The sequence below is a fragment of the Ixodes scapularis genome, unplaced genomic scaffold (genome assembly GCF_016920785.2).
Source record: "Ixodes scapularis isolate PalLabHiFi unplaced genomic scaffold, ASM1692078v2 PGA_scaffold1__304_contigs__length_218370807, whole genome shotgun sequence".
Taxonomy (NCBI): domain Eukaryota; kingdom Metazoa; phylum Arthropoda; class Arachnida; order Ixodida; family Ixodidae; genus Ixodes; species Ixodes scapularis.
This window is the reverse complement of record NW_024609846.1, coordinates 144493717-144516816: the sequence shown is the minus strand read 5'-3', so window position 1 is coordinate 144516816 and position 23100 is coordinate 144493717. Positions and strand designations below refer to the sequence as shown.

The window sequence follows — 23100 nt, the reverse complement described above, 5'->3', positions numbered from 1 at the left end:
GTCGCATGGCCAGCAGGGACGGCGCCAAAGGGATGCGAGGGGTGGCGGGCGCCTCCCCTAAAATTTCTTCTGCCACCCCAAGATGAAGCAGCTTTATATACAAATAATTTCCTACGACGTCGGCTTGAAGACCCAGTGCAACGAGTGTCCAGACTTTAGAGCCGTTCATGCGTTTTTTTTTTTTTTCTATTAACTTCCAGCTACTGGAAGTCCTACCGCGGGTAGGGTGCCTTCATGTCTCCCTAACCGCGGGCGAGTAAGCTATCAAGTGCTTTAGAAAAAGCAGCTTCCCTTTGTGACGCCTGCTGGCTTTTCTCCGTATTCCGCTCTGTGGGGCTTATCTTCAGCGGAGACCGGAGACGTGAACGAAGGGGAGCTTAGTTGAAGTCGAGGTCATGGGGAATTCCGCACTGCCTCAGAAAGGGAAGCAAAACCTGGTTGTGAGGCTGAGCACAGGGGGCAGAGGTCCCTCCTGTGATACCCCCCCCCCCCCCCACCCCCCCCGTCTTCCTCCTCGTGTCTCCGCATTTCCCTTTTCAATGAGCACACCGCATAAGCTATCTTGCATAAGCCCGTGGGCGACAGCACCGCAAAGCAACCGCCCCTCCCCCCCCCCCTCCCCCCCAATTTGGTTCGCCTCCCCACTGCCCCCCCATTATGAAGATCCTGGCGCCGTCCCTGATGGCCAGTGTGGTGAGGAAACTGGGTGGAGAGGCGGACACGTTTGCGGAAGGTGAACGCTTTTGAGTTTTGACTCCTTGGAGGCTGCAGCTCGTTTTGTAAACGCGGCCCACAAACCATGTCACCGCGATCGAGTCGTTGCCCCCTCTGTTAAATCCAGACTCTGTACCAAAGAAAGGCGAGCTTGAGTGCAAACTCGGTGCCGTGCTTGCTTCTTTGTTCTTCGTTCGCTTCAAATTCCGTGTCGGCGTCGCTGGTCAGTGTGGTCGCTCTTGCGCAAACGTTTAAATCGCTCAAACACCGATTTGGCGAATCATTGCCACTGAACGATGGAGAGTCCCGGCACCTGCGGCACCTCGACAGGGAAGACTAAGGCAATTTCCTTGGAACAACAGCGTGCCATCCTCCGACTAATGAGAGCAAAGTATGAGCGAAAAACTTTAGCTAACCAAAATATTTGTTTCACCTTAGCAGGGCAAATTTTTAAATCTGTAAATAGCAATAATAATGTGTGTCTCATCCTATTAAAGGGTTTTTCCGGCAAAAACTGGAAGTTCTTAAGTAATATACAACGAATAAGGGATGATTTTCAAATATGTAGCTGGCCGGAAGTCGCTCCAAGATTCCGGGAGTTGCTCGAACTTTGTATATAAACATAACATATAACTTTTTAACGCTCGTAACACTCCCAGCGTATCATTCGTTCATGATGCTCGCTATGATGCCCGGTATGATGCTCGTTCATGACAATTATACCATAGAAAGCTCCTCATAAAACATATTCTGCATTAAAACTCAAAAAGCATCAAGGGGCTCTACAGGTGCACGGGCTCGCCTGCCACGTGTCGTCGGAGAGGGGAATTGGAGATTTCTGCCCGGTGCAGTGTCAATGCCACAAACATCGCTGGCATGTCCCTATAATGGCCGTCATCATAAAACGAGACCCCGGCTCCTCACTTATGAAATGAGTGCTCCCACAAATGGTTGCAGTTCCACATGCGGCGGCTGGAGCACCTGTGCGTCCAGTACCTGGAGGCCGCCATCAACCACCGCAACGTGCTCGTGGCGCTCCAGAATGCCTCAGACCTGCGTCTGGATTTCATCAAGGTTCGACGTCTGCTTGCGCTTTTAGGTGTCTGTAAGCGTAGGCACATCTGGCAGTCGCCTCGTGGCAGTCTTTTTAGCCAAAAATCGTCCCGTGGTCACTTCAAGCGGACATTGTTGTGTTGCTCCATCTAGAAGATCTCAGAGGATCCTAGTGGACATCCTGGGTGGGCATTTTTAATGGCAAACATTTCCTTCAGATCTAGGTCTGTCTATAAAGGGCAGACAGAAACTTGCACATAAATTATTGAAAGTTGTTTTGTTCTTTTTAAAAAGTCGGTAAGCAGTCAAACTGCATAGGTACCTTGACCACTCTCGTATACAGACGCTAGATAACAACACTGTGCCATCTCGCATTAACTGATCTACTCTCGTTTCAAGGTATCGCCATCAGCTGAATGAGCTTGTGCTTGCGTCATAGTTTTTTTTGTTTTGTTTTTTTTGGCTGGTAATTTTGTTTTGTGTTGGGTTTGTGTGAAGTGCCTGATTGCTTTTTCTGCTTCGTGTTTGCGTTGGTGCACCCAAGCAAAGCCAAGCAAAGGCCGTCTGGTTGTTTTGGGGCACCAGAGAAATAAACATTAATATTATTATTATGAAGCTATATTATTAATGAGCTATTAAACTACCGCGGAACCGTTCATATCCGTAGCCCCTATGTTTTGCGAATCAGTCGTGACAGACCTATACTACTGTGTTTTTCGAAGTTTGCGAGTTTCAACGTAATTTTTATTTGCGCGAAGAATTCTCGTGTGCCTTTAAACCTCTGTAAATTTGTTAATTTGCCGGAATGAAAGGGGCAAATTAGTGCTAGATGTTTCTCCTTTAACCAGATTTATCAGCTCTCTTTACAAGAGTTGGAAGGCAGGCAAAGATGGAAGTTCTTTTTATAAAAGAATTTTTTGATAAATCGGTGCTGCTCATTCTACAGAACAGAAACCATAAGGAATGAAAGTGTGAAAACAGTTTGAGCAAAGTAGGGAGGGATGACAGTGTGCAGTGCTGCTGCCTGCAGGAGTTCTGCCTCAAGTTCATAGTGAAGGAGAGCACGTACAACCAGATAGTGATGAGCAAAGAGTTTGAGACCATCGCCCAGCCCCTGATGGTGGAGATCATCCGCAGGAGGCAGATGCCCTCCGTGCGCTCTCTCCAGGAGCCGCTCTTCGACTACACAGGTGGGTCCTTGCTTCCGACACATGATCAGCCTTTGTCCGTTCACATGTCTCACTTTTTTTTTTATATAAAAATGTGGCCAATGGATTTAGCTGGGCAGAATATGCCTATGGGTCAACTTCGTTGCAAATTTCAGTGCTTGACACCCATATGTTACGCAAGTAAACTCATTAGACATGCCAACCCTCTGTTGGCGTTAATACCGAACTGTGTACACTTCGTATTTCCACTGATCTAAGACAGTTGAATACCGGCATTTCTCGCAGTTATGAATTCTGCCACATTTTTGGGGGTAACTTGAACCTACCAGTTTTCGAACGGCCACTGCTGCTGAACAAGATAAAATTGAAGATAATGGGCCCACTTCCAACATGTTCTTGAAGCTCTCACCATGCTGCTCGACATTGTGCGGTTATCCAGTGGCTTATATTTATTTGTATAGAAAGAGTAAAAAAAATCTTTTGATTTTGATTGCAATTGATAGCGATAGTCATTGATTTAATTATTATGATCTTTGCATTGGAGCTGGTGCAAGCTGGGTACCCCATTGGAAGTAGTAGGAATTCGCGTACCGCCGCCGATTCGCCATTTCCCACGTGGTCCGTCAACAAACCGAGTCCAGCCTGGTTCTTTCACGGGAGCGGGATTCCGCTTTCCGTTTATTGGTACAATAAAATACAACGCTACAAAACACTTAATCTAAACTACAAATACACGCGACATTACACAAATATTTACAAATGCACATTAAGACCAACGCTAAACACAAAGAAGGCCCTTAGGCCTCGCGTCCCGCGATATCCTAGATCCGGCCGCCACCCACTTGCCTGCCAGTGCCTGCGTCTCGGTTGCGTCCGGAGTTCTTAGAGGCCTCTCGCCCCCTGCCCCACCGAGTATATCTCTCGATGGGCGAGGAGGTTTCTCCTCGCCTGCCACGGGGGTGCCTGCAGCGCCCTCCAGTGGCTAGGAGAGAAAGCGGCGCGTCGGGAGCCGAATTCGAGTTCCTGATCGACCCCCGCGGCAACACGACCATGTGATCGTGTCGCGGCCAAGAATGGCCGAATGGTTTGATGGGCGCCCTCGTGAATGCACGGTGCGCCATAAAGTTCAGCCCTTTGAAACAGCACTACCCATTTTTGTTAACTCTTAATCTTCCAAAATTGTGGCTCTTCCGCGAGTTGGAGTGATCACGTTAGTAAGTTTAAAGTGGACTTGTGACGTGAGGTGCATGTGTCTGTCTAGGCACGACCTTGGAGCAGGACATGGAGAGCTTCCTGCGGGAGGTGGGGCGGGAGTTCTGCGACATCACCCTTCTGCTGGACGGGCAGCCCATCCCAGCCCACAAGTCAGTGCTGGTGGCCCGCTGCAGCTACTTCGAGGCCATGTTCCGCTCCTTCATGCCTGAGCACAACACCGTTAATGTGAGCACCAGCCGGGCCCCTTCCTTGTTGTCGGTCGGACGCCACCTAACAGTTTCTGCGTGCCGCCAGAGCTCATCTCTGGTCACGTGCCACATGTATTCGATTCTAGCGCACCGTCGATTATTATGTGCCCCCAGTTTTTATGTCAAAAGATTGCGATTCTAAGGTACCCCCAAGTTTGGTTTCATATCCGATTCCAACGCGCAGGTTCTTTTTTGGCGTATTTTTTTCAAAAGAAGATGCGCATCTGAATTGGGTAAGTATAGTAGTACTTTATTGGCCAAGAAATGTGGTCTGGGTTTGTTCTTTATTTATTTATTGTTTTCATATAGTATGGAACAGCTCAGCATGGGGAATCAATGGCTGTTAGGACCTCGCGCACCACGTCCAAGATCCAGTCATCGGTTCCACAATTCAGGGGCGTCGATTCCATAAACAGTAACGTCGCCAAAGAGTCGGAAAGAAGTTTGGATGTTCAGAACTCGTAGAGTAGTCTATCCGGCAACTGGCCGACTCCATCGGCGCATATCCCCCCGAGCGACGGAGCCACTCGAGAAAACCGAGGCGGAGGCACAGCTTCAAGGAACACCGAGAAAAGGGCAAACCAGAGTGCAAAACTAATGCCTTCGCAGGACGTGGAACCATCCACCTCCTATTCACTATATCGAGGCGCTGCTTTACCCACTGTAGTCGCTGACAGCATGAGAGCAGTGGGGCTTGTCTTTCGAAGGCCTGAGCTCCAGCATGCACTCGACGCCTTTCACCACGCTCTGGCCGCGTGCGTGTGTCAAAGATGCACTAGACGCCCAAGCGCCGTCGTCAAAGGTGCCGAGGTCGCGCCGGAGGCGGGCCAACCGAAGCTCTTCCTTGTCGTTTTTGCCCCGTCAGTGACTGCGGTAGAAGAGTTGCAGGCATTAACAACGGACCGCCGAAGATTTATTTCACTTGGAGTGCACCCTTTTCGCCGAGACTGCTGGCCAACGAGTTGGAGCGTACTTTGCGCGTTTTGGATATTATCTTGCCGATCGCTCGTCTGAGAACCTCTACTAGGTTTAATATTTGTCTCGTTTTTATGTCCTCGAGGTTTAATGTTTAGCGATAAAATTTACGATAATTTTCGAAGGTTTTTTTACTCAATGTAGGTATCTGTCATGTAAGCCACCAATTAGCATTACAAGCAAAAAAAAACGGGAAAAATTGTGTGGATTCGTGGTGGAATACCCGAGACTACGAAAAACTTTGAAATGTTTGTGTGTCTCCCTTTTGGTTTCCCCGAGCCTCTGGTATTCTGTCATCAATTGGCAGCTTTTAGGTGTGTCACGACATCTGGCTGAAATTGCGGGAGTTTCTCTTTTATGGACTCTTGCTCTTACATGGAAAGCAAGGAACGGCCAAAAAGTCGTCCAAAACAAAGTACTGCCTTGAACTGCGGGAGTGCACAAACGGTTCCTAGTGATTGCCATTGTTCGCAGTTCTCCTTTGTGTTGTAACCTGTGTCACACCAATCTTTTGTGCCTTGCAACTGGCTGATCGCAGATTGCCATCGGGGAGATGATTCCGTCCCTGCAGTCTTTCAACACGCTGTTGAGGTACATCTACTACGGAGATGTGACGATGCCTCCCGAAGACTCCCTGTATCCTTGCACATTCATGCTTTCTCATTATCTCCGCCTTTTTCCTAAGTCCATTTCCCTAAGCACCGCGGTGGTCGTTTGGTGCACAGGTGCATAGCTAGGGTTGAGAAAACGGGTGAGCTGGTGGCACTGTAGCATTTTTTAAACATCAATGATGGGGATGGGTGAGAGAACGAGGGATAGATACTTGACAGACAGTCTTTTTTGGGACAGCTAGAATTTATAATGTAATATATTGCTTCGTTCCGACGTGTTTATAATGAACACAACCTCTCTTTCTAGAATTCTCGTGTAAGGAAGTAGGTCTCTGCCAAAATGTAAATTGGAAAAACGGAAGCTCGCTTTCTTATTCGGCACTGACCTTGTTTATTCGTCATGACATTCTAGTTTCTATTGTGGTTGGGAGATAGAATGCAACTTACTGAACAGTTTATCAGTCCAGGAGTTTATTTTTGGAGCGTCCTGCATGACGACGTGAATCGAAAGGAAAGGAGAAAGCTTGCCTACATTGGACGAAACACCTTGGGAAGTTTAGGCTATTTTAGAGCACAGCTCTTAGGGGCCCATTTCCGGCTTGAGTGGCGTCGTCGTCGGCGTAACCGCGAGGTCACGTGACCCCCCCTCCCCCCCCCCCCCCCCCCCCCCCCCCCCCCCCCAAAGTCACGTGACCCCCCTCAGGTCATGTAACCCCCTGAGGACACGTGACCTCCCTGATGTCTCGTGACCACCAGAGGTCACGTAACCTCCCCTAAGGTCACGTGACCCCCGAGGTCACGTGGCCTCAGGGGGGGTCACAAGACCCCCCTGAAGCCACGTGACCCCCCCGAGGTCACGTGACCCCCCTTCCCCCGAGGTCACGTGATCCCCCTGCTGTCACACGACCCACCCCTGAGGTGTGACCTCGAGGAGTCACCTATCCCTCAACACGCTTCCATCCTTCTCCTCAAGAGCTGCGCTCTAACCGGCATTACAGGGAATTGTAAACGGCTTTCATTTTTTTTGCTCTATTCTTATTCATCCTACTAGATTTTCACTGAGAGATCAGCGCCCCAGCCATGCCCCTATTTTAAAGTGTGGCACGATGCTCCATAAATATTTTTGATCTTTGGTTCTTTTGTGACACAAAATAATGTGACATATATAGTTAGCTTTGGAACACAGTTAGTACAGACACAGCAGCGACCTTTTTTTGCATTTTATTTGAACTGGGCATTGGCAAGCATAAAAGTTTACCGCTTCGATTGGTGATATGAATGAGCCGTTTGACCATGGTAGCAGTTTGACGGCAGCTTTTGATTTCTAAGAGAAAAACGAGTGATAGCTCGCTCACAGTAACTGTCACGTTACAATTACATTAGAAGTGTAGCAACTACCCAGAAGTTTGGAGTAAGGTTAGGGTATCGAGTGAAATCTAGAAAAGACAAATTTACGCTGTGTGTCATCTTAACAAATTTTGTGCGAGCGTTCCATTGGGGTTTTATCGTTAGGAGCTGCATAGCTCAAAATCCTCACAGTCCTACGGCGTGCGTGGGACGAGGACCTATACAATACATAATTGTTCCAGAATCCTCGGGGTCAGGGACATAGCCATGGGGGGAATCTTACAAGGCTTCGTCCTTCCCTCACTCAAAATGTAGTCGGCTCTATATGGAAAGCGCCGTTCTTCACTCCCAACTACAGAAACACTGAAAAGAAAAGAAAACAAAAATTTATTAAATGTTTAGACGGGACACATAGGGTATGTGACATTTTGCAATGTCATGGCAGAATCGACACTTCATTGACACATCGTGATTTCATGAGCAGCTCAATCATCCATATAACTTTAGCATGGCAATGTATGTGGAGCCTACAAAGACAGGCCTGCTCAATGTGCCTAGGCGATTCAGTTGCTCAGGCTGCCTCGCTGTTACTCCTTAACGTAGCAAACCTGAAAAGGTACCTGTTCTCGGCGCCTTACTTCTATGGGTTCACCAACAACCGGCTTCAAGCCTTTTGCAAGGAAAACCTGGAGATGAATGTCACCTTCGAAAACGTCATTCAGGTCTGTGTCTTCACTCTTCGAGATGGTTTGGTGGAAAGCAAACTCGGGAATGGTTGGGCATTATTTTGCGGGGATGGTCGTCCACTGCAGAGAAATTTCTGTGGAAATGTCCCGCATACTTGCAGTGCTCAGATGGTCGGAGGGCCAGCGTATGGAAGTGCAAGCTTAGAATTTGATGCCACCTTCCTTTATGACACTATTCCGCAGTGTGGAAGACCAAACAGAGTACAAAAATGGCAGAGGCTGGTATAAAGAACTTGAAAAGGAATATCGTCGGGAGTCTCTTGAAATGGCAGCTTACCTTTAACTAAGAGTTTCTTGGTGAAACATGGGCTGACGTTCTCGGGCTCCATGAGGGATTCCTTTTGAGTTCTCTTTACAGTGCATCACTGCCGTAATTTTGTTCTGTCGGATGACAAGTTGTTCAGTTTGTCTTTTTGTTTTTATTGTTTTATAGAAGCAAGAGTAAAAACTTGCAAAAGATGATAGACTACAATAAGCTGCGCATAATGCATGCAGGTATCTCGTAGCACTTGTTCGTTTTTTTGCTGTCTCAGTACGGAATCCTACCTTTGCTCGGGAGGTGAGGAGACGAGGGTTGTGGTGTTTTTGGCTGACCTGAAGCTCACTGCGCTCACTCTTTTTCTTCCCCACAGATCCTAGAGGCAGCTGACAAGATCCAAGCCACAGACATGAAGAAGCATGCCTTGAGCCTCATTGTCCACCACTATCCAAAAGTGAGCGTCCACTTTGTTCCGTCGAGCTTATTGAGAGGATGGAATTGATTTCAGTCTGTTTCTGCTTTGGTGCATAAAGCTGCCTCCACTGTTGAAGCGCGTATCAGGCCGTGCAGCATTGGAGGTTGGATTGTATCGCTTCAAGGAACTGTTGACTAAAATTTGACAAATGTGCAAACAGGTGGGAAAGAGCTGCTTCAGGGCAACTACTATTTCAGCATCTAGGAAAGATGAGTGCATCGCGTAGATCAGCAAGAGATGATAGCATGAAACTTGCGCTAGCACTTTTACGCAAAGGCTCAAACTAAAAAAATAATCACTCGTTAACGATAACTGCAGTAAAGCGTAAAACCCTTTCGGTTTTTCAGGGTTCCGGTTTTCAAAATAATAGTTCCCGATTTACCGTTTCCCAGTAAACTGTTTATACCGGCTCGAGAAAAATAACCGAAGAAAGCCTTTAGAATGCACTTTGGTCACAAAAATAAGGCTGGTTAAAGAAATATTGGAAGTGCTTGTTTTCCCAAATTGGTCTATACTCGGGAACTAAATGAGCTTTGTGGAGTGAAGGGCGTATTCAACCCTTAGTCTGAAATTGTAAACCAGAGACTCCCCCCACCCTATATATTTTGTGAACCGGAAGGATTAAACCCTCTTCTAATAATTTGTCAGAAATTTCGTACAGCCATAAATTTTTCATTTGGCGGGAGCAAAATTTATTTATTTAGTGAAAAACTCCAATTACCACTTTTTGTTCATACCCCGTCGTCCGCCGTAGTCGACAAAATTGTCCCAATGAAATAACTCGTTTGTATCGGGTGCCCTCTTCTTAAAAAGTTCTTCTCGGTCATTGGCGAAACACCCCGTACGCCATCGCCTGTTTACACATGTACCGCGGCATTACCTCAGGGCTGTTAGTCTATGCTAATAATAGCACTGACCTTGTTGATGCAGTGCGCTGACTTTATAGCATTAGCGATACAGTGCTGTAAACTCTGATCAATTCACTGTGAAACCCCACTTTTCCGGACTTTTTTGTTGAGTCCACAAGCACCTTCCTCACCTACTCTACAAAACTAAAGCATGCCAAATATGGTAATACAGAACGTCCCCTGCCCGTGCACACATCTTGCACACAAAGCGTATTGGCAGATGGAGGCGCAATAAGGAGCTCGAAATTGTACCCTATGGGAGGTGACATTTTCACAATTTGTTTATTTTTATCAATTGTAATGAGGAAGTAGGCATGCGGGAGAGTAGACTTTGGGTTAGAAGCGAATTTGAAGTGAAAAGTGGTTGTGGCCAAATATTTTCTAATTGAAGATTAGATAGTTTCCCTAAGCCTTCTACTATTGCACCATGCTTAAACGAAAACCCAGCTCAACTCATTAAGGTTGCTCCCAAGCTTCCATTTGTCCATTTCTACACTTTAATCTAACGATATTTTTCAACTTTGGCCTGAGAGAGCCCAGTGTCTACATTGAGAAAGCAAGGAAACAACGCTTTTGTCATAGAATTAAACCTATGAGATGCCGAGCTATATCTAGTCGACGGGATTTTTAAATACTCTTGATCTACGCAAGTATCTTTTCTTTAATCACAAATGAGTAATGCAGGTTGTCTGGGTATCTCTGCCCAACACTTACAGGGTGTTTCTGCGAAAGCTTTCAAAAATCCCTAAAAATATGCATATGCTGTTCGAGATAAAAGGAAACCCTTTGTGTAAACAAACTAACAGCCTTGGTGGACGTCGAAAATTGCAAAAACACACTTATTAGCAAAATAATTAACTTTTTAATTAGTGAAAATAGACATACAGTTCCAGTTAAAAACTTGCTAAACATCATTGAAAACCATTAAATGCACCCCTTATATAATAAAAAAAAGGCAGGGGCAGCATTTTACGGTGTTATGTAAAAACGCTCCATTTGGACGCGTTTCTAGGTTTCGGTTTCTTATCAGGGCGCATCCCTGTGCCCGCGGTCCTGCTCCCCGGTGACCGATACGTGCCACACATGGTGCGCCATGCTTCCCTCCATTCGACGAGGAAGGCGGGGCGGTGACTTTGCACCACGCCCACCTGGGAGAAGGACTGCAGGCGCAGAGATGTGCTCCGATAAGAAACCGAAACCTGGAAACACGTCCAAATCTAGCATTTTTACAGAACGCCGTTAAATACTGCCCCTGCCTTATACCTTTCTAAAAAATATTGATTTAGTGGTCTTCGATGATGCTTGGCAAGTGTCTCAGTGGGATCATGTGTTTATTTTCGAAGCTGTATAAACATATACACAACCCAATTTTTTTGGGAGATTGTGCGATTGCACCATGCAGCCGTTCTGACTTTGCGCCATCTCCAGTGATGTGATTGCTGCGCCGATTGCGCCAAACTGCACCAAGGGGCTAGCCCTGCTACATCCTGCTACATTTTGCCAAAATATGGGTAATCTGCGCCAAGCCTGCGCCAAAGGACGAATTTTGGTCGCCTTTCAAAACCGAATTTAAACTGAGTACCGTAATTGAGCTTGCATGTGTTATGTGGCGAAAGCGGCCGCCCGACACAAAGTACCCTGCATCAGTTGTCCATCCAATCTTGCATAGCTTTCCCGTCGTCGCGTCTCGCGCTCTCGTCTCATGGGTCTCGTCTTCGTCTTTTTTAATATTTTTAACGATAGACGCGGGTTTGCGCAGACGCTCCGATGCTAGCGTGCGGGTACCAGCCATGCCGTCATGCTGTTAAACGAAACCACGTTTTTGCGCAGCGGGAGTTACTTTGTGAGCTGAAGCACTCGCTCCTGAAAGCAACGGCCGTTGGAAAACCATATTTGGTCTCTGCCTTCCTGTCACCGTGGTCGCGCGACGTAGTAGGATGTTGCCGTCCCCCCGTCGTGCAGATATGGCGCTTTCTAAAATGAAACTAAATACCGCCGCATGTTTATCAACATTCCTGTTCTTGTTTAAATCATACGTTACTATAAAAGTCCCTTTTTAACTCAAAGACTGCTGTGTGTAAGTATTGATTACCTAGGGTTCTCTCGCTAGGCTTGCTTTCGAGAGGGACCCAGGGACGTGAAAAATCTGCCGTAAAAGAAAGTTGGTGAAGAGGAGCTAAAACAAAGAAGGCAATGTATGCACGCTGAACCCGCACTGCGCGCTTGTTTTTCTCGAGTTACATTCGTTGCACTAAGCGCTCCAAGAACTTTTGACCCTGGCTCGCGAAGTCTTGCATCAATGCGCTCAGGTTCTTTCTCTTGTGTGTGTGTGTGTGTTTAGCTTGTACCTTGTTTGCCGTAAGGCCCCTCTTTCCTGGGAAAAGTGGTGCCATTCATTGTTGTGAAAATGCTCAAGACACGTGCCACGCGCCACTTTTGGGAAGAACATAACAATTGAAATCCAGCTCAGTACTGCGCTGTGCCGCCATGATCTTCCCAAGGGCTGCACGTTGCACGTGCCTCATGCATCGATGCACCTTGCGCTACTTTTGAAAAATGAAGGGGCTTTAGTTTGCCGGCCTGGCAAGCACGCGTCGCTCTACTGTTTTTTGTCGTATGATCGACAGATATATTTTGCATACAAATTTGCCGTCCCCCCGTCGTGAGCAAGTTGAGCGGCTAGGTTCCGAAGGCCGTGACAGCAATCTGCACTTGATATGTAAATAATGTATATATAAATATTGATTGCTAAAAGTGGTTTTAGTCGCCGTTTAGTCGCCCCTGAGGAAGAAACGAACTGTTTCGAAACGTTGGGACAATTTTTCGACTTTTTGGTTGGCGTATTTCTTTATTCTTTACATTTAAATTCACCCAACCAGGCAGATATCTGCCGAACATGTTTACCTTCAAATTTGGGAATCTGTTGGCGATGGAGCGGAGTGGCATAGGTTTCAATTTCGATCGAACAGCCGTTGTCTCCGCTCGCGCGCCGAAGCACGCGCAACTGCAAGCCTGCTGAAGTTACCCTCACGTGCATGCGAACAAGACTGCGTGACAGAGGCTCCAGGCGGGACGCTTGCAATCCATTGTTTCATGTTTGCTTACTTTTGACGAAAATCTGGCACGTCGGGAACCAGTAAGGTTTTTCGGAATTGCTCGGCAGTGCCTACACCGCTGTACACTTGTAAAATGTCTCAGCAGTAAAACCACAAGCAGCGAGTACCGTCACAAGTCACATCAGAACACAACACGACACAAAGTTCCTTTCATTTGTACAGCACTTAAAAACAAATATTTTTCTTTTTCTAAGAATAGCTGCTCCAAAAGCCACTTTTGCTGCTCCAAAACACTGTTTTGGTTGCTCCAAAGGCCACATTTGTGTCTCCGAAAGGTGCTCCAAAATGGCTTACGCCAATCACATCACTGCATCTCTTTCCGTGTGCACTAGTTCTGCCGATAGAGGGTGGCACAAAAAAGCAATAAATTAAAGGGGCGGTGCAACGATTTTATGATTAAAAGAATTTGCATCTCGTCATTTTTACGTTGTTTATCGTGTCCCAAAGGATAGAGAAAACACTTCCTTAATTAAAAAGTGTCGCGATTCCGCTGCATAATCGCAAAGCAAAAGTCGAGATTTTTCCCCCACCTGCAGCCCCAAGTGGCAGCCGAAGGAACTGCGGCGGAAAGATTATGTGACCTCGCTCGGCTCTAAGCTGCAGCATAGCGCCTGCTAATGTCAGCAGAGAGAGGGAGGGGAAGCGTCCTCCGAGATAGCACACGGGAAGCTACACGGCACTCCGAATGACGTCACTGGGAGTGCGACCAGGTGTGACCCTGAAGACTGGGAGTGAGTTGAGGGGTGCCCGAAATACCAATCGTTATATTTTTTTTACGCAACAACTAGGACACGCAGGCGAAATCGGTTTTCTGTTCTTTACTTCAGAAGTGACAGAGGACAACTTCTAGAAACCTTTGACCGAAGTCCGAAAATCGTTGCACCGCCCCTTTAAGGGGGGACATGGCCTGGGAGGGTCAACTTTTGAACCATTGTCTCAAATTGATTCAAACTGAGTTTGAATCAATTTCTGAGTTTTAAAATATTCAGTTTTTGTAATGAAGAATTTAGCTTTTTCACAATATGAGTACCTTAACTTGTTCCTCAGAAAATTTCAGTCCAGGACACCACTGAATGAAATCTTTACACTTTCAGAATGTCCAATGATACATTTCCTCATACCACATATCCTGTCAAAAAGTGAAACTGAGAAAAATGCATTTGAAGTTTAAACTTCAGGTTTCTTTCTTTTCTGTGAGTCCGAGGTAGGCAAATTTCACCTGGCACTTTGTTAGCACCTTTGCCTTGGAGACTTCCCTGTTCCCCTGGCAATAGCTTCCAGTTTGTGTTGTTTGTAGGCACGCTGACTTTTGTAGCAGGCATTCCCTGACAGATAAACTCTCAAGAACTAAGAGGCAAATCACACTGAGGAAGAGCAGCAAAGCAGGAATAGGATCGGAAGTAAAAGATACTGTAAAGAGGCGTTACTGAAGATGACACAATGTCACGTCACCAAGAAGGACCAATCGTAGATCCTGTCTCAGGTCTCCACCAGCAAGATTGCTCATACCAAATTTTCAGAATTTTTTCTGTTTGGATGTATTGGGTCCTCCTGGCCATTGATACTTGTAAACTTGGAAAGCTTCTACGGGCTAAATCTAGAGTAAATGGCACTTCCAATGAGGGTGAGATGTTCTGGCTAGGTTAAACGAGTATGAAGCAGCGCTGAATAAAAAACGCAAAAAACGTGCTCCCTCCTGACTTGGAGGGCTGCCGACAGGTCAAAAATAATTTATTCTGAGATAAATCCTGCATGCTTATAAATGAAAGTTTCTGAGACCATTCTTTGGAAGTTAATAAGCATAAACATATCATTTTTGAAAAAAAGTTTTTTTCTGAAAATTTTGAATTCCGAGGCCATGTCCCCCCTTAAGAATACATTTTTTTTTTTTTGGCAGAGGGAGCAAGTTTTACTTTTATCAGTGAAAACGGGTAGAAATAAATAAAAGGAATACCGGCACACTGATGAACCGGAAAATCAAGCAGAAAATAACACGAGCCAGATATCGCCGATAGCCGAGGTCAGACGTAAATCCATATCCGAATCTATGGAAGTCAGAGTGGTCCGTCGCGTTTGTGCTCACGACGATGCACGTGCCGTTGCAAACTTCATCAAATCTATCGCAGCGTTTGTGCCATGACTACTTCGCCAACTCCGGAATCCAGACATCATGGCAAGCAGAGGACAGATCGCGCTACCGCAAATAACTTTCCAGTGCTTCATATAAACAAAAAGAAAAAGGAGCTTAGGTTGGCTTTTTGGGTTTGCCAAGCTCGAAACAATATTGCACAGTCCAAAAACAAGACAGGGAACTCGACCACGAGTTGATACTAATTGGCGAGTTCTGCGTTATTCGGAGTTTCCGAAGTATTTGAAGAACTCAAATACTTCGAACAGCGAAAGTGTGGAGCGAATCGAATTGAATAGCAAGCATTATTCGCGAAGTATTCGAAGTTTCGAATATTCGCACACCCCTACTTTTTATGTCTTGATCGCAACGTTTTAGTCATGTTGAGTGTGCTTCTTACCGAGCACCGATGCACTGTGGGGAAGCAGCAGCCGCAGAACCGAGCTCCGCGGTTGTTGCTTTCTTCTTGGAAAGTAGCGTGCTGAACGGGGCAAACCTGTTGCAATGAACACTTAAAGAATTATGAAAAGCGCAGCTCACCTCGATGGGAATATCGAATAGTGTGTTTTTGCATGCTACAGTATAGACCACTTACAACGTAACCGCTTATAGTGAGGACCGGGTATAACGCGGCTTTCTTAAACCACCGGTTCGCCTCCCATAGAACTCCATGTAATTACATACCGCTTAAAATGCAGGTGCGCGAAGGGAAATACCGGTTTTAGTGCGGTTTCTGTAACAGTCCGCCGACCGCGGCGACCAACCGACACAGCGAGCACGCTTTCCTGTGCAACACTAGATAACGGCGCAAGCCGCAAACGGCACTCGCGGGGCAAGGAGGTTGTTCGAAGAAGCGGGGAGAAGCAAAGAGAGGCTTTAGTTGCCATAGCGACGGAGGGACGCACGCACGTGTCGTTCACGTGCGTGCTGTGCATCCCTCCGCTCTGTGCGTTGGAAACAACCGCAACAACAGACCAATCGTAGGTCGAGGAGAAGTGTACGCGCGCATTGCATGTCGGCCGCGGGCCGGCTGCTTCTATCCGCAAACATGGCGTCCGTTGTGATCGGCGACGTAGACAGTGTGGTGGACGCTCATCGTTCCCCGTAAAAGTGCTATCCTTGACTGTGAATTTTCGATGTTTGTCGCTATGATAACCCAGCACGTACTAGGAGGAAAGATCCACTTATTCGTGCGGCGATGTCGGCGGCACTCTCAAGACGGCAGAAACGCCCGTGTCGTCGTGTTTGTTTACTTCGACTACAGTGGTGCTTTCTAAGCATTTGTGTTTTCGAACATCGCCCGGATTTCTTATTTGGAGCATTTCATGCCTGTGCTCAAGTTGAAGGTATTACTGGCGCGTACCGTAGAAGGGATGCGAATTTTCACGCGTTTTCATCACCGGAGAAAAGTGATTAGGGTTAGCAATCCTGAACGCTCGCAACAGCCGTCCGCAACCCGCGACGCCAAATAAAGGCTGCGCCAGGCAAAAGTCGCTCATTTCTTTAAAAATGTTTGACACACTTGAGAGAGAAGTGTACTAGTCTGGTGAAATAGACTTTCCTCAAACTAGGCTTTATTTTTCATCTAACATAAAATAAATTGTTTTACAAAGGTAAGTTGTCTCATGGCATGTATTTTGGCCTGAAAAATTGATGTTTTGGTTATAGCGCAATACCGCTTATAGTGCGGACTTTCGCAACTCCCGCGACATACGCTATATGTGGTCTACACTGTATATTAAAACATTTGCACAAAATCTACGAGAAAGTGTTTTTTTTTGTTTTCTTCCGCTCAGTGCTTAAAGTCTCCCGTAAGTTGAAAGGGGTCCCTACAAGTAGGTAGGGGGGGGGGGGGGGGGCGGGGGTCTGACGAGATGTACTAGATGCACATAAAATAAACCCCACTGCTGACTCTACCCACGCTGTACTTGCAACCCTCAATTTGCTAATCCCCAGATGTCCGATTTCTGAAAACAAGCTATTTTATTGCAAGATATGCTCTTGATTTCACTCATGCGAGGGCTGTGGAGGGGGGTCTCAGACCATCCGTTAAAATCGGTGGGGGGTTCGAGACCCCCTAGACCCCCCAGACTTTAACCCCTGCTTCCTCTCCATTGGTACTGATTTCGTAAGCAAGATCCCACGAAAACTGGACATTTTGCTTCATTCAGACGAAATGACGGGATGGCAAGAACAAAGCCCTGTACCGGGTGCTGTCCCAGCAAAACGAGATGTCTGGTTGCTGTACCTATGTCCCCACCCCGCTGTTCAATTTTCGAAAAGTGCAAAGTGGATGATGACGTCTCACCTCCGTTCCACCGCAGGTGGCCCGTCTTCCGCGGCTCCAGGGCCTGAGCAGGGAGCTGCTGCTGGACATCCTGGAAGCCCTGGCAGACGACATGAGCGACTCAAAGCTGTGTCAGGACGTGTCATCTGCCAGCCTGTGCAGCGACTCGGCAGGATCCACAAGCTTAGTCTTCGACCCAAGTCCGTGCCACGAAGCGGGGTGCAAGTGAAGGTCGCCCGGCGCGGTCGAGCGGACTCGTGCGCTCGGTCCCGCCAGAGCCACCGAATAGGCTACGGCTGGTTTGTGCACTATCGAGTGCTTACGACCAATTGCGTTAAAACCTCTCGTGATCTCTTGCAGCTAAAGAACACACCGGTGCCATCTGTCAGGTGGTCGTGTAACACCGGCAATTTCCTTACCTTTCTCACTTTTTTTTGCGGATTATTTTCCCTTTAGTGGCTCAAAAAGCTATCGACAATCTCGTAAGTACGGTCTTCTTTTTTCGGAAAATAGCGACATACCCCGAACGTTTGGGGTCCTTTGGTATATATTAGCAACAGCTTTATTTCGTGTTGACCCAAAACGCAGCCTGCTTTTAACTCTCTGCAAGGATGCCGATTTCTCGGGAAACCGAATTCCCGATCTCGTTTTCTTCTGTCGTCGGTACTGGGACAAATTCGCAGCGTTTGGGTCACGTGCACTATCACGGGGGATGGCAATCCTACGTCCCCCATCTTGTTTCCTTCAGTGTATGCACCGACACATTCTGACTTTTTGTCCGGCACCGAAAATCGACACTGAAAAACACTGAATACGTGGTGAAAAAACAAACCCCCAAAAATATGCCCCAAAAATCGAAGAACAGTGAACCCCAAAAGCACGGAACCCTAGTTACAAGTGACCGTTTCCCACAGATAGCACATACGTTCCATCTCGCAAATACATTCTCGGAAACTTTCGCTCCGGCGAGTTGCAGTTCAGGGCCCGCCTCGTAGACGACGCCAGCGTGCCGGCGTGCACTCTCTTCGCAAGAGATCGGCAAAACTCTGTCGTAAGTGGACGCAAGTGCTTGGACCAGCCTTCAGAGTGACGACACCTCGGCCATCTTGGTGCTCGGAAGTCCGAAGACTAATTCGAAATCACAAAAAACGCTTTTCCGTCTTTCAGAAACGTTGAAACGATCTACCTTGGAGCAACACCGTATCGCCCGAGCTTCCTTGTCTAAAGCTTGGGAAGCCGTATTTTTAGTCGTAAAGATCCCCGGCGGCTCTGCACTTAGGACCGGAATGGCGGCGCCCGTAAAAAAAGCCATTACTTCGAGCGTAGCTTGTTCAGTGGCTCTGGGTACCGCAAAGATCGGGGAGGGACTGTCGTCTGCTTACCGTTTCTGCTGGGGATCTCCAGCAGTCTGCTTCTATGCGGAGCGCAAGTTCGTCTGCTTGCACAGGGGTTGCGATGATGTCTGAATGCCAAGCTCTTATTGGCTGAGTGAAATAAAACGAAAAAATGCAGTGGGTAGGCCACTGTCCTTCCAATGAAAGTCAATTGGAACTCGGCATCGTTCCGATGTCACCACAACCCCTGTTCAAAAAGCAGACGACTTGCTCTCCGCATTGGTTTGGGAAGGATTATGGTGCTGGTCGGCGCCCTGTGTCCCTAATGGTCGGTGACTGCTGCCAAACGTCTGTTTTCGTCCGCTTTTGTCTGCCCTTTCGTTTACTGGAAGGGAGGACCCGTGGAGGCTTTACGGATATTATTTATACTATTTATTGTACATTCCATTGTGTCCTTCCTCATCAGTGTTTGTGTGCATAATTTACATTTCCCTATATTTTTTCATTGTTCTCTTTGAAAAGTCTAATAAGATAATAATAAAGAAAAATCTTCTCTATATTACAACTGACTGTTTGCTTTAAGTATCATCATCATCATCATTTATTTTTTCTTTAGTGGCTCGAAATGAAACAAAACACTAAAAACAAACACTTAAAAAAAAATTTAATAATTAAAACACATTGCAACCTAGCTAGAAGTTAGAAAGAAGTAGGGTAATGGCTGCAGCAAATTTATTAGCGTTACTTATGGAAACTAGATATAGGATAGATATGAGGTAAACTGCAAAATAGCGTATTATCTGAACGACTTTATGTTCGTGGGCTCAATATTTCGCAAATCTTAAAAAGTGTGGGTTGCGGAATTTTTCGTGGGCTCTGAATTTAGCGATGTGGAGCGATATGCTATATACTGTGGAGCAATATATTTGCGAAACCAATTTTTTGCAATATGTATTTTTCTAGGTCGTGTCACAAAAATTAGGTCCTCCAAAAGTCACGTCATTTACAGTGCATGTAAACATGATTCTGATACAATTCATGACCGCATTAATTGGGTGGTAGTGTACTGGCAAAACTTCTCATTTACAGTAGAGACAGAAATCATTTTATTTGAAGGCAGCCATAACTTTCAGCCATAATGATGTTCACAAAAGCCATTTTTTATATGTAATGTCAGTGACGACACAGCATTATACTGATAACAAACGGCGGCTGTAAAAAACGTCTAGTGACTAAAGATTACATTTGGTGCAAGGCTTACCATATGTAAATATTAGCCTACTCAAGACAAAGGAACAATGTCCTATCTCGCAAAGCACTGGAGCTTGCTATAAAATCCTTCTGTAAATACTACTGCATCCATCCAAATGCAGAAATGCCAGTCAGAATTCTATTAAGCACCTTTACGATGTCTGATATGTGCACTGTCTGCTTTTCGAGGTTATGTTTGCACCAATTTTGTTCACTGGACTGGGTCTGTACCTGTCTAAAATAGGTACCGGTAAGTGTGCAGCTTCGTTATATATACACTGATTAACTAGAAGCCCCCCTGAAGCATGAGTGCACTTTGGTTGTATCTTTACTGCAGATGTAAAATGTGTCCCAGCCAAACTTATTAACGCGGTGAGGGTCACTTCCCAGTGAACACTACGATTACTAGAAGTAGGCTATCTTTCGGTGTTTACGAAAAATAGCAAATCAAGCCAAACATAGGGATGGGTTGTCTTTTGGGGATGGGGCATCTCTCGGAATTGTATGGTAAGAGTTGTAACTGTGCACACTTTATAACGCTTCATGCTGGTCATAACTTGACAGTGCTTGCAAGCTCGGAACATGGGTACTCTTTGGTGCAATCGCTCACAGCTTTTATCCCGTCACCCTTCTGCTCTGTGACAACAAAAATTAAAATGTTCTCAAGCAAAATGCCCCACACGAAAGGCAAGTTATTTCTGCTTTCTTTGCAAGAGTCAAGCAACGAGATCCACGAGTGTAGTTTCAAATACACTATCGTCCAGCCCTGAGCTGAATGGAACAAAAACTATGAGGCCGTCCGTGGTGATGGACTGACTGACTTAATTCTCATGCCTCTGTCTTCCAAAATGATTCCATTATATACTCCATTCACTGAGACTAGAAGCTCCACTTTCAGCACAAGCTTGCTGGCTTTTGCAGTGCTTTGTGTGCTCTTGCCTGTGCATTCACACTTGTGTTAGCAAGGGCAGAAAGCTTGCGTCAAAGGTGGAGCTTCTAGTCTCAGGCTGGTGAACAGAGTATAATGGTTCTTTTCCAGAAATATCGGTTTGAGGGCAAATGGATGTAGTACCCTTTCTCTTCCTTCTCGCTGAAGAGAGGGAAGATGGTTTCTTTGTCTCAACTTCGGGACCGAAGACAACCTACGATGGTAGACAAAACCAAAGTTTGAGGGAGCCATATCTAGGCCTTGCAGCAGCTCAACGGGCAAACGGGATGAAACGGGTGGGACGGGCCTTGCGCACGCATTGTTTTCTTGCCACTTAGTCTCGAACCCAGTCGCATGTCTATACTTGTTTTCGCCTCAAGAATTAAATGAGAGTTTTGTGCACTGTTCATACGCCACACGAAGTACCTAGCTCTTAAATGATATGGTTGTCGAAGGAACAAATGATGCTTTTGGCATTTGAAATGTGTACGTCTTGATAGGACAACAGATATCTAATCTAATATACACCTACATATATCTTAATTCTCTACATAAAGAGGGAAATTAGTAATGCCCCGCAAGGGGCCAGACATTTTTACTACAGTTCTTGAGGTGTAAACGAGTATTGGCGGCAAGATGTTTTTGTGGCGCCACATCGCGGGCGTCCTCCTGTGACGGAGATGGTAGGGTGCAAACAGACGACGCGCTATGTCAAAGCACGGAGTGGCTATGTTAGTTTGCATCTATGCCGGTTAAAAATAGTTTATTTATTAAAGAAACGTTTATGGCATTTCTGTGAATGGTCTTTCTGATGAATAAAAACATCTTGAGGATGCTTTTTTATATTAAAAAGCTTTAGAATGTTCAAAAACAAGCGCGGAGCTTCACATTACAGCTTGTGCGGCATGTGCAGTGGCATACCAACTTGTTTTTGAGTGGGGCGGCAAACCAGACCCCCCCCCCCCCAGACCGGGGGACGGTACCCTTGGTATCGTTGGGCGCCGCCAACCACTGTTTGCCCTGCCCAGTGGCGGCTGTTTCAAGGGGGGCAAAAATACATGCCTTGCCCCCCCACTCTGAGAACTGGGGGGGGGGGGGGGGGGGGGGGGGGGGGGGGGGTAAGCACCCTCTTTGCCCCCCCAGTCGGTATGCCCAGGGGCATGTGTCAAAGCTATTCACCGCCTCACTAATTTTTTTTATTTTTTTTTTATCTGTGGAGGCTGCTGTAGAAAAGTTCTGCATTCACCAGAGTAAATGACGTAGTGTCTTAGCTGTGTATGCACGCACAGTTGTGTCGCAAAGCGCCGCTCATTTGTTTTAGCTACATTAAGCTTGCTATACCGACTCTTCTATCCAAGTGCGACTTGACAGTTGCTCACGAGCAAATGCTTGTCAGCAGCTGACGCTTAGCTCCTCCTCCATTGAATACGTGGCAAAGAAGTTTGTCACATCGCAACCTCTGCTTGAAAGAAAAGCAGAAAGTTTCATAACTTCTTAAATTGTTGGATATAGCCTGGCAAATTCAGGCAATCGATTCATTTGTTCTATACAATATTTACTGAGAACTGTTTACACGTTCGCCGAGAAGCACATCACGCATTATGCGCATCTGGGTCCACAAAATTAAACATACAAACAATGGTAATTTACAGGTGTATACTTTCTTTTTTGGTATGCTGAAGTGTCACCGACTTACTAGATTTAAGACTTCGATCGCGAGAGGGTCTCGCGTGTTTCGCGTCGACCCGGTGAATAAGGCGGGATTTAATTGAAACGAAACTGGAAGCCAGCCACCTCTTCTTCCTGCCAGTTATATTGAGGATGTTTGTTTACTGGTTTACAAAATTCAAAAAGGAATCAACTTGGAACTAATAACAGACCGTCACTCACAGAACCCATTGCAACCAACGGGATACACAGAGTCGCTTTCATTGAAGTGCAGGGGTTTCCCCAGGAATTGAAATCAAGGGGGGTGTCTAAATTTTTAGGGAGGGAGGGGGGGGGGGAGGGGGGGGGGGGAGGGGAGAGTTGAGAATAGAGGAGTCGTTGCAAATTAAGGGGTAGCCTTCAGAAAAACAAGGGGGGGGGGGGATGTGTAGGGAAATCGCTGCTCAAGTGTGTACTGCACATGTGAGAGGTTCTCGAATTTCGCTTTCTTTTCAATTTGATGAGACATTACTTTCTCAGTTTTATTTTGTCCGAATCATAATAAAAAATACACCCTATTCGCCGTGGTAGATGTTGTAGCTGAATAAAGCGCTGAATATTCTCTATTTTTGTCATCCAGCTTGTACCGGGGTAGAGAACCATCATCTTAGTGCTTCAACACCTCAGTG

At 46.4% G+C, this 23100-nt stretch overlaps 1 protein-coding gene across 1 annotated transcript in view; it reads left to right on the top strand.

Annotated features, from left to right (window-relative positions):
* Window positions 1-19147, top strand: part of LOC8038354 (leucine-zipper-like transcriptional regulator 1) — a 55917-nt gene extending 36770 nt beyond the window's left edge. The window contains exons 14-20 of the mRNA XM_040220782.2: window positions 1672-1788; window positions 2798-2957; window positions 4198-4376; window positions 5913-6010; window positions 7949-8054; window positions 8711-8791; window positions 17289-19147. Coding sequence (XP_040076716.1) covers window positions 1672-1788; window positions 2798-2957; window positions 4198-4376; window positions 5913-6010; window positions 7949-8054; window positions 8711-8791; window positions 17289-17480 — 933 coding nt within the window. The 3' untranslated portion in view covers window positions 17481-19147. The remainder of the gene's footprint in view (window positions 1-1671; window positions 1789-2797; window positions 2958-4197; window positions 4377-5912; window positions 6011-7948; window positions 8055-8710; window positions 8792-17288) is intronic.
* The last annotated feature ends 3953 nt before the right edge of the window (window positions 19148-23100 follow it).